Source organism: Eschscholzia californica, unplaced genomic scaffold, assembly GCF_041429995.1.
Source record: "Eschscholzia californica isolate CP2 unplaced genomic scaffold, dmEscCali1.0.p SCAF_6, whole genome shotgun sequence".
In the NCBI taxonomy this organism is placed as follows: Eukaryota; Viridiplantae; Streptophyta; class Magnoliopsida; order Ranunculales; family Papaveraceae; genus Eschscholzia; species Eschscholzia californica.
In genome coordinates, this window is record NW_028238483.1 from 15,044,699 (window position 1) to 15,055,700 (window position 11,002).

Consider the following 11,002-nt stretch of genomic DNA (forward strand, 5'->3'; position numbering starts at 1 on the left):
TTTTGGTATTTACAAATAGCTTGACTTTATCACTATTTACCAAGTATTTAGAAGTAAACCCCTATTTTAGAGATACGTCCTTTAATTTAGAACTCATCTAAAACCCTTCATCCATAGATGTTCGGGGGTTTCATGTCCGGGGGTTTCATGGTTTCTTCTACTAGTCTGATTATGTTATGATTTTTATCTTCTTTATCTAGAAATCTTGAACCATATATACTCATGGAAGTAGATTTCTCTTTACCTCTTTAGGTAGGATTTTACTAATTTTAGCTAGGGTTTCATGACTTCTTTTACTAAGTATTATTTCCTGGTATGATTTTGAGGATGGTTAAAAATTTTGGTTCAAATGCATGAAAGAAGATGATATTTTGTTGCCATACTTTTTTGTTGGTTCTTGCCGAAAAAATTTCAGTTTAAATTCGGTAGTTCCTGCAAAAAATCCATCTTTTTTTGTTGCCCTATTTTGTTTATAATTTTTGTTTCAGCTTATAGTTTTTGTTGTTTCTCACAATTGGGTTCGATTGGATCTTCAGTGTTGTTATGCTCATCATAGCTATACTTCTTTTGTCTCCATTTCCATTAAGATTCGGCAAGAAAAAGTGAAATGCACAACAATTTTAGAGTTCGACAAAAATATAAATTGCAAAATAAACAAACAATTTTCTGAGAAATTTTTGATACCGAATTTTTCTGATAAAAAAAACGTCACCGAAAATGTTCATCGTTCTAAGCAGTATTTGACCGCAATTTTGGGGCGTCCATAGAAATGAGGAAAAAAAATTTAACCTAGAATTCTGGGTTTTCTTAATAATCACCACAAATTAATTTATCGTACCTCTAGAGTTAGGTCTTCAATTAGAATGTTTTTATATGAGTCCAATGAACAATTGTAGTTGAGTTCTATAATATCAAACTCTTTCAGTAATGAAGCTTCTTGACCACCAAGCTCCTCCATTAGTGCACATTCTCCGTTGCTAGTTTTTCCATCACTAGTATTTGTCGTAGGTGATTGTGAGTTATTTGTTTATAGTGGTGGTGGTGGAAGGTGTTGATGGCGGGTTTAGGAATGAAGGAGATAAAATATCTTTTACTCTATAATAAATATATAATACATAATTTTTTTTTCAATTTGGTCCTTACTAAAATTTTATTTTAGTCCCTTTGTGCTCTATAAATAACAAAATCTTATTTACAGAGAAAGTGGAAATGTTTCAACTTTTGGGTTCTGTAAAGAGCCAAAACAACTCTGTAAATACCAGCGCCCTTTTATTTTTCTCTCTCTCGTTCTCTCGGTTAAGTTTCTTTCTCATCTTTGTTAAATCTCTACATCTCTCTAGAATTTCAACCATCCCTCTTTCAATGGTTATGCGAGGGCAGAAGTTCCCTTTGCCACAACTTCCTCCGTCTCAGACGAAGGGGTAGGTTTTAAGCGAACACATGAGGGTTTCACTTGAAACCCTTTAAACCCTCAAGGAGGGTTTGTAGTTTCAATCCTCGATCGAGCGGTAAACCATAAGATGTAGCGTATGCATCTCGTGGTCGACCGATTACAAGATGTTGGGTCATCTCCTTCGCATGAGAAAAATGAGGCCCCGACGAAGAACACCATCCAAACCCCCCAAATTTTGATTTTATCTTATCTTTTGTACCCACATCTTCTAAACTCGAAACCACCTTCTTCATCTTTCTCCTATCAAACCTTCTCAACCACGAAACCACCATCAAACCACTTTCTCATTTTATCTTCATGCTTGGTAATCCATTTTAGTTCAACAATTTCTGTCATCTCCATTATATTCTCTATATTCGTTCTTAGTAATCATTTTAGTTCAACATTTTTCAGTCATCTTCATAATCTTCTCCCTCCAACCAACCGTCTTCTCCATCCAAACTAAACAAAAGGTAAGTTGTTTTAGTCATCTTCATCACCTTATCTCTCTTCATTTTATGTTCAGCATTCATTATAATTTTGTGTTCTTGTATCATCGATGGGTATCAGATGTTGTTTGTTTCTCAGAGCAAGGAAAATCAAGAAATCAGAACTTTGAGAAAATATTTTTAGTATTTCAAATATATTAATAAAGACAAGCTTAAGAGAGAAACAAATAAAATCGAAAAAAAATTGTATTTTTTTTGAAATCTCATGTTTCTTTCACTTTGTCCTATGTGGGATACATTTAGGTGCATAGAGATCATGTGTTTGGTCTCGAAATGGAGTTCTAAATTAATTTTAGACATTAGGTAGATTTTTTATGTTGGGTGTCCTTTGTCTTATTTGAGTCTGTTTTATCGAGCATTAGAGGGATTTTTTATTTATTTATTACTGTACTTCATAAAAATTTCAAATGAGAAGTAAAGAACGTCTCAACAACTCAAATGTCTGTTTTTCTCAACAAAAAAGAAAAAAACTCAAAGGTCCCTTTAAAATCTTACTTTATAAATTGATAGACATAAATCTGTATTTATTTTAAGTTATTGAGATTTACAGAAGCCAGTAAATAGAAACATATGATCCATAAAGTGTGTTGTCAATAAAATGCCAGTTGAACTTCGAGTCACACTCTTGAATATTTGGGAAAAAAAAATGTCTAAGTCATCGAAAAAGTGAGCGTCAAGTTGGAGCGAATTTAAATCGGACGGTGAATTCACGTCACTTTCTCTCTCTTGATGAAACATAATGTTGTGAGTTATTGGGATTTCAATTCCGGCCAACTTCACACCAAGATTTTTGGGGTGCCCTATCATCTCTCTGGTGGAAATAACCATTTTCCCCTCAACAAAGAAGGTTGTAAGAAGACCACAACTGAAAATTGAATTTTGAGAGGAATTAATAAGAAGAGTTCGTGTCTGTCTCATGTCGCTTTGTTTAACATAAAAAAGCTCCTTTTGTATTTTCTTCTTACTTTCCGGCGAAAAGGTGTCAGATCTCCGATCAAAATTCCACTGTGTTTCAGACTTTTCAGTCAGTTTTAACTTCATTTGATTTCATCACTTCATCACAGTTCAGTTCTTCACTTTACTCTTCTCTCTCTATACTCCTTTTCACTTGCTAGGGCTCAAATCTCCCGCCACTGTCTCAGATTCCACCAGTAATTAACTGTAATTCCGGCTGAAATTTTCCAAAATCTGAATAAGACGGTGAACAGTGAACTATCTCCGGGAAGAAATTGGAACTATACCTTTTTTCTAACTCTGAGATTGAAGAATCACTGAATCGCTGTTTCATAACTACGGTATGTTGGAATCTGAGTTACCGGATTTGGCGGGAGCTTTATTTAATGTGAAATTCTTCAAGGAAGCTTCGTAGAAACTTGAATTCTCATTAAACAAAGAGCTTCCTTTTTTTTTTAAAGTTAAATTATGGTTAATAGTTTGATTGCTTTCTTTTCTTCTACAAACATTGCGTGTACTTGAATTAGGGTTTTCTCATTTCTTCAACAATTCGTCAAAGGAGTTCTTGTAATAGATGAATTTTACTTTGATTAGCAATGTTGGAAGGATTGGTTAGTTTTTTAGTTTGTCTTCTATTTTCGAAAAGGGTAATTTGTCAGTAAGGAAAGAGGAATTCCATACTGAGAAAGAAATAAAGAACTGGGGAGGATTTGTTAAGAGTTCTTGATTGGGATCTGTAACAATGAAGGCTCCTTCAAATGGGATTTCTGCAAATTCAGGAGAAGGTTTGATATTTTCCCTATCCTATTCTATTAATCTGAAACATCTTGTTATTTCTCTAAATACAATTTGGGGTTTTGTTCAATTTTTGTTCACCACTTTAATAATTGAATCATAGCTTCTATCTAAGTTGAAATATCCCTAATTTTCCTAGGAGTTCAACTTGACCTGTATATTACAATTTGGGTCTTTCAATTTTTGAGCTTTCATTTTTAAAATTCTCTTATAGGAGCTGTATGTGAAGTTCTTAAGAGAATTTATTTCATCAAAATTAAGGAAATTTAAGAAACTTGTACTAATTTAATATACAAGTCTGAAAACCAGAGTGATTTATGGGTTTAAAGGATTTTAAATCTCTTACTGTATGAGTTAAGTATATTTTCCCCTCTCATACTAATGTACTGATTTTGTTTTTTGTAATCCGATCTACCAAAACTTAAATCTCTTGACGGGTCAACTCCGACAAGCATTTCAAACTAGTATTTCGTAATTGACTCTGGCTTGGCTCTTCATAGATCTAGATTTGAATTTGCTAGATCTCTTAATGTTGACTCAGAAATCAGATTTTACTTCACTAAGGAGGTAGTTATGGGAAAGGAGGGATCCCCAATAACTCATCTTGTTCATCTTTTCAAGTTTTGTTAGAGATTGTATACTAACACTTATTTGCATCTATGAATATTCATATTCCATTCACAAATTCCGAGGTTACTTGGTAGTAATAGGAAATTCAACTTGGTATTAATCAGGTGAGAGGAAGACTATAAATTCAGAGTTATGGCATGCTTGTGCGGGACCATTGATATCTTTGCCTCCAGTGGGCAGTCTTGTGGTTTACTTCCCACAAGGTCACAGCGAACAGGTTTGTATTGTATGGTTTGCTTTTGCTTGAGATTATCATCAATATCTGAGATACCGGTTATTAGAGAGCTTACCTTGGCTATGCCGATATCAGGTTGCAGCTTCCATGCAGAAGGATACGGATAGCATCCCCAGTTATCCCAGCTTACCTTCCAAGTTGATCTGCATTCTTCATAATGTCACTTTACATGTATGTTAAACCTTACTATCGTTTTTCTAGATTTCATTTTTGAGTGAAGGGGAAGTGAAATTGCACCAAAAACAAAAATAATTCTCTCTTTTCGAAGGAACTGATTTCTGCGTTTTGCCTCACATAAATAAGTTCTTACCCAAATGGACATCGGTTCACTAGAGGTGGCTCAATGCGTCCATATTGAATAACCTGGTTTGATGCCTATGCGGTTGCGGTCAACTTTATGGTAGTAAATATGATTTGCTTAGTTGGTTCACTTTTCTCTCAGGCAGATGCTGAAACTGATGAAGTCTATGCACAGATGACTCTCCAGCCTGTAAATAAAGTAAGTCACAATACTGTCCTTTGCTATTTACTCAGATACTGAGATTTCATTATATTTTGTGTGCAGTATTTATCTATAAGAATAAAACATCTAATACAACGTTTTTGTAGTATGATAAAGAAGCATTGTTGGCATCTGATATGGGCCTCAAGCAAAACAAGCAACCATCTGACTTCTTCTGTAAAACACTTACGGCTAGTGACACAAGTACTCATGGTGGATTTTCAGTACCTCGTCGAGCGGCTGAGAAGATATTCCCGCCTCTAGTACGTGAAGTTTCTTCAAATTGGTTGCTCACGTCCTCATTTAACTTCAAGTTGGGTTAACATTCATTATGTTTAGAGTTACCAATGCTTATAAAAATATATGTTTGACAGGATTTTTCGATGCAACCACCTGCTCAGGAGCTAGTTGCTAGAGACTTACATGACGTTGCGTGGACATTCAGACATATCTATCGTGGTATGTCCTATGTACTTAACATGACACCTCTATCTCACCATCATCTCATTTGAGCCTGTATTTAACCTCATTAGACTAGAGATATGAGGTTGTGCTAATTGTATTTTCCCTATGTTCTCATTTTTATATGGGCAATTCCTCTTAGATGGATACTTGTTTCCTAGTCCCTGTTTGAGTTAATAGGTTTGCCCTCGTTAAATATCGGTGGTAGGAATTCCCAAGACAATTTGAGTTTTCCTAGTAATCAACAAGAGTACCAAAAATCATCTTGTAATTTGCGTATGTAACTTGGAGAAGAGTTAAATATTAAATTTGTTTTGGGTTTTCATTTTCTTTCAGGTCAACCTAAAAGGCACCTGCTGACTACAGGTTGGAGTGTCTTCGTTAGTACAAAAAGACTGTTTGCTGGTGATTCAGTCCTCTTCATAAGGTATTCAAATGAGAATCATGAAGTAAATATTCATTTGAAGATTTAAATTCTTTTTTTAGTACATTAAAATAACCTACTTCTGTTCAGAGATGAGAAGTCACAACATCTTTTGGGCATAAGACGTGCCAATAGACAACAACCTGCCCTCGCTTCATCAGTAATATCAAGCGATAGTATGCATATCGGGATTCTCGCTGCTGCTGCTCATGCGGCATCAAGTAACAGCCCATTTACTATATTTTACAACCCAAGGTACTTGCTCTGATTCTCTGGTCATGTGTTACCAAAATGGAATCAACACTACTCAGAGTGATTCCTACATTTTGTTAAAGTTTATTTTATTTAACAGGGCTAGTCCTTCAGAGTTTGTAGTTCCACTGGCCAAGTACAATAAAGCAATGTACACCCAGGTTTCACTCGGAATGCGATTTAGGATGATGTTCGAGACTGAGGAGTCAGGGGTACGCAGATACATGGGAACAATCACAGGTATTAGCGACCTCGATCCAGTGAGATGGAAAAGTTCACAGTGGCGCAATCTTCAGGTTGGTGTATTGGCTTTCTTTGAATAATAAGTTACTGCTCCGTAGGCGCTTTTGTGTTTACGACCCTATCTTGATATAAGACTAAAATTACATCTGGTGGTTAAATATCTATTTGTGTACTGGATAGGTTGGGTGGGATGAATCAGCAGCTGGGGATCGGCCAAGTCGAGTTTCTCTTTGGCAGATAGAACCTGTTGCCACTCCTTTCTACATATGTCCGCCCCCATTTTTCAGACCCAAGTTTCCTAACCAGCCAGGGATGCCAGGTATTCTATTGTTAAAAAGTAGTACTATGTGAACATGTAGTGACCTACTTTAGTTGTTCATGCACAAGTATAATTACAGAAAAAGAACATTTTACAAGTATACGGAAGATGAGCTATAATTATGATTGGAAAATATAGTAAGTGCAATTTCTTAATGAAGTTGAATCAGAAACTGCACAAATTTATTTAAGTTCTTGTTGTTTATATGGATTTATTGAATACTTTTATATCTCAGTGGAGTTTGATATCTAAATCAAGTTCTCGGCTTAAAATTTCTGCTTTTGAGATGACCACTTGCTTTAGAGATCTGACTTACAAAGAGAGAGACACATCGCATCATGCACCTCAAGCCACAGGTGCATGTGGTGCATATATTTGCTGCAGTTTGAACCACACTTGTCTAGTTGTCTGATGCGGGATTTCATTAACACTTGAATCTTGTTTGCACATTTTACAATTTTTAGTAACTTATTATTTGGGATTGTTTGTTGCAGATGACGAGTCTGATGTAGAAAATGCTTTCAAGAGGGCAATGCCATGGATTGGTGATGATCTTGGAATGAAGGACGCTCAAAATCCAATGTTCCCTGGTTTAAGTCTAGTGCAGTGGATGAGCATGCAGCAGAACCCCCAATTAGCAGCAGCTCAGTCTCAATTCTTCCCATCCATGGCTTCTTCAGGTTCCCTACACAATAACCTTATAACTGATGATCCAAGCAAAATACTGAACTTCCAACATGCTTCAGGGGTACCCAGTGTCCACTTAAACATTCCTAAAACAAACCAACAAACTGAGCTTTTTCAGCAATCTAATATCATGTGGCCCCAGCAGCAGCAAAGGCAGCATCAACAGCTGCCAACTTTTGGTGTTAATCAGCAACCACAGGAACAGCAGCTTAACTCCCAACAGCAGCAGCAGCAGCAGCAGCAGCAGCAGCAGCAGCTACAACAACAACAACGACAACAGCAACAACAACAACCACAACAGCTGCTACAGCAACAGCAACAGCAACAGGAACGACAAATACAGCAGAAGCAGCAGCAGCAGCAGCTACAGCAGCAACAGCAACAACAGCAGCTACAGCAGCTACAGCAACAACAGCAGCTTCAGCAACAACAGCAGCTTCATCAACAGCAACAACAACAACAGCAACAGCAACAGCAACAGCAACAGCAACAAGTACAACAGAAGCAGCAGCAGCAACAACATGAAAATCAACAACAGATACTTCGAGCAGCTAATATTAGCAATGGTGTGGTTCCTTTAACTCATATACCTGACCAAAATTTGCAGAAACCTGTTGGCTATTCTCAGCTCCAGCAGCAACTACCAACTTCCAGTGCCCAATCCCAACAAAATATCATTCCACCTAATCAAAATTCCCTGGGACTTTCATCATTATCACAAGACCAGTTCCAGCGCCAACTGGAACAGAGACAGAACCTCCTGCAGAGGCAGCAGCAGCAGTTACCAATTTCTCAGCATGAGCTCCAGTTACAGATGTTGCAGAAGTTGCAACAACACCAACAGTTGCAACAACAGCAACAGTTGCAGCAACATCAACAGTTACAGCAGCAGCAACAGCAACAGCAACAGCAACAGTTACTTTTGCAGGTTAGCCCACGGTTGCAGCCTCAGCTCCCACAGCAGCAGCTGGCTCATCAACAAAACCATCAATTGCAACAGCAGCAGCAAGTTAGCCCCATCACTAGCTTTTCTCAATCTTTAGTAAACCAGCCTCAACGCCCTCCCTCGAACCAGGGACAGCAAAAGCCACCTGCTCTTGTCAGAGCACCTTCTGGTCTCACCGAGGGGGATGCACCCTCATGTTCAACCTCGCCTTCTACTAATAATTGCCAGGTTTCCGGCTCAAGCTTCTTGAACAGAACTCAGCAAAGTTCAGCTGCATTATTGGAGGATATGGTGGTTCAACCTGCAAACAATTTGGTTCAAGAGATTCAAAGCAAGTCTGATGTCCTCATCAAACATGAAATACCCATATCAAAGGAGCCCGAACAACTAGCATATAGGAATTCTACTGCTGATCCATTAGAGGCATCCTCAACTGCAGCTTCGTATTGCATGGATGGCGGTAGTCTTCATAACAATTTCGCTATGCCTAACTTTTGTTTAGATGGCGATGTTCAAGGGGATACTCCTAATAACCTTCTATTTGGAGTTAATATTGATGGTTTGACTCCCGATGCTTTATTAGCGAGGAGGTTTGGCTCTTCGAAGGATCTACAGAACTTGATTTCTAGTTATGGTGGTGCTCATAGAGATATTGAGACAGAAATATCTACTGCAGCAATCAGTTCTCAATCTTTTGGGGTGCTAGATATGTCATTTAAGCCTGGCTGTTCTGGTGACGCTCCTATTAATGACAATGGTGTTATGAATAGAGGTTTGTGGGCTAATCAGACACCTCAGCGTATGAGAACATTCACAAAGGTATGCTACTGAGACCTTCAAACTCCATGCTTTAGTTCGAAGCTTGATTATTTTTGATTTCCATTTCCTTATATACTGTATTGAAAGTTCATATTTAACAATATTGTACAAATTTTGGTTTTATGTCATTTTGCGTCAATTTTGAGAAGTAAATAGTGGCATAAGCTTGGTCAACTCCTTGGTCTTTTCTGACACAAGCATGTTCAAATCTTTGAAGGTTCAAAAACGAGGTTCTGTTGGAAGGTCTATAGATATTACTCGCTACAAGGATTATGATGAGCTTAGATATGATCTAGCTCGCATGTTTGGGATCGAAGGGCAGCTAGAAGATTCACAAAGAACGGAGTGGAAACTAGTTTACTTGGATCACGAAAATGACATTCTACTCGTTGGCGACGACCCATGGGAGTAAGTAAAAGAATTCCATATAACTAAACTACATTGCATTTATATCATCTTCAGTGAATATCTAACTCGTTACTAGGGACTCACCCAAAACTCGGCTACTGACCTTTTTTTGTATTTATACTTACCACCGACATATAAGATAGTACAATCTGAAGCATGAGTTCGGGGACACAAACCCTAAACTCGAATTAGGTGACTTCTGAGCCCTGAGCAACTGGAGTCAAACAACATAGTTTTTCCTGAATTATAAACCATGAAACTTGTTATAATATCTTATTTCTCACCTTGCAGGGAGTTTGTGAGTTGTGTACAGAGCATCAAGATATTATCATCAGCTGAAGTTCAAAAATTGAGTTTGGATGGGGATTTGGGAAATATTCAAGAAGACAATCAAGCATGTAGTGGGTCTGGTAGCGGCGAATGGAGAAGTCAGTACGATGGTCACTCGGCTGCTACATCATTTGAGAGGTAAGATAGTTCAGCTAGTGATTTTGGATTCAAGATCGGTTGAGCATTGACAATTCTGTTCTTATCCTCGAGCAAGAGGGAGAAAGCTTGCATTTCCTCGTCTCGGACGAATTAGTTTTTTGCAATTCGACTTGAAGTTTCAACTTAACTTTGAAGCTGACTTTACTCTAATTTCTAGACAAGATTATTTTCAAGGGGAAGAGATGTAGTTGGGGTATTTGTAAATGCTGTATAACCGATCTGCTTATAGGCGAAGGTCGACCATAAGGAGAATTGTCTTGATTTTGCTTTTTTTTTTTCTTGTCATCGTGTTGTTGTATTTTGATCAGTATTATCGCTGAGGATGAAGGTCTAAGAAACTTTGAAGTTCCTGGAAAAAGAATTTGAACAGAGAGTGGAAGGCAGCAACTTTGTTGTAACTTTATGTAAATGAATTGTGTAATACAACATTATTGTACTAAAGTAACACCCCCCACCCTATCATCCTCTCCATCTCCCAGCAGTTCTGAGATAACATTATCACCTTAGAGCATCTCCCATGCAAAACTTGGAAAAGTCTCAATTACTCAAATATGTCTCAATTAAGATTTTTTCTGAAATCTCTAGAATTGAATAGTCTAGAGATAAAAAATTGATAACAAAACCAGGGAAGAAGAAGAAATAGTTGTAATACTTTGTTATGATTTATTATACAAGTTCACATCAAGTATAATGGATTTTAGATGACCATTATAGCAACTTACAAAATAAGGAAAGACTACATTATAGTAATAATATTTAACTTGATTTTCAAGATATCTAAAGTTGATATCCAAGAAACCTAAACCCTAACTTGTAGTCATCGGCCATGCCAAGTTGTGGCCGTCGTGGGCTTGGGCCCTGTTCTCTAATACTCCTCAAGTTGGAGGGGAAAGTGA

General features: G+C 37.4%; 1 protein-coding gene across 5 annotated transcripts; it reads left to right on the plus strand.

Annotated features, from left to right (window-relative positions):
• The first annotated feature begins 2,472 nt into the window (after positions 1-2,472).
• Positions 2,473-10,547, plus strand: LOC147531924 (auxin response factor 19-like). 5 transcript variants are annotated; one of them, XM_086650264.1, is made up of 14 exons: positions 2,779-3,236; positions 3,542-3,680; positions 4,425-4,537; positions 4,631-4,726; positions 4,998-5,054; positions 5,165-5,320; positions 5,432-5,516; positions 5,856-5,946; positions 6,034-6,198; positions 6,296-6,491; positions 6,619-6,757; positions 7,252-9,209; positions 9,427-9,617; positions 9,909-10,547. In XM_086650264.1, exons 2-14 carry the CDS (start codon positions 3,638-3,640, stop codon positions 10,087-10,089), a joined length of 3,471 nt encoding a protein of 1,156 aa, XP_086506390.1. In that variant the 5' UTR covers positions 2,779-3,236; positions 3,542-3,637; the 3' UTR covers positions 10,090-10,547. The 5 variants fall into 5 exon arrangements, with proteins under 5 accessions (XP_086506389.1, XP_086506392.1, XP_086506390.1 ...); XM_086650265.1 differs by having other exon boundaries at positions 2,811-3,004; XM_086650267.1 differs by having other exon boundaries at positions 2,853-3,236; positions 5,002-5,054.
• Positions 10,548-11,002: the final 455 nt, after the last annotated feature.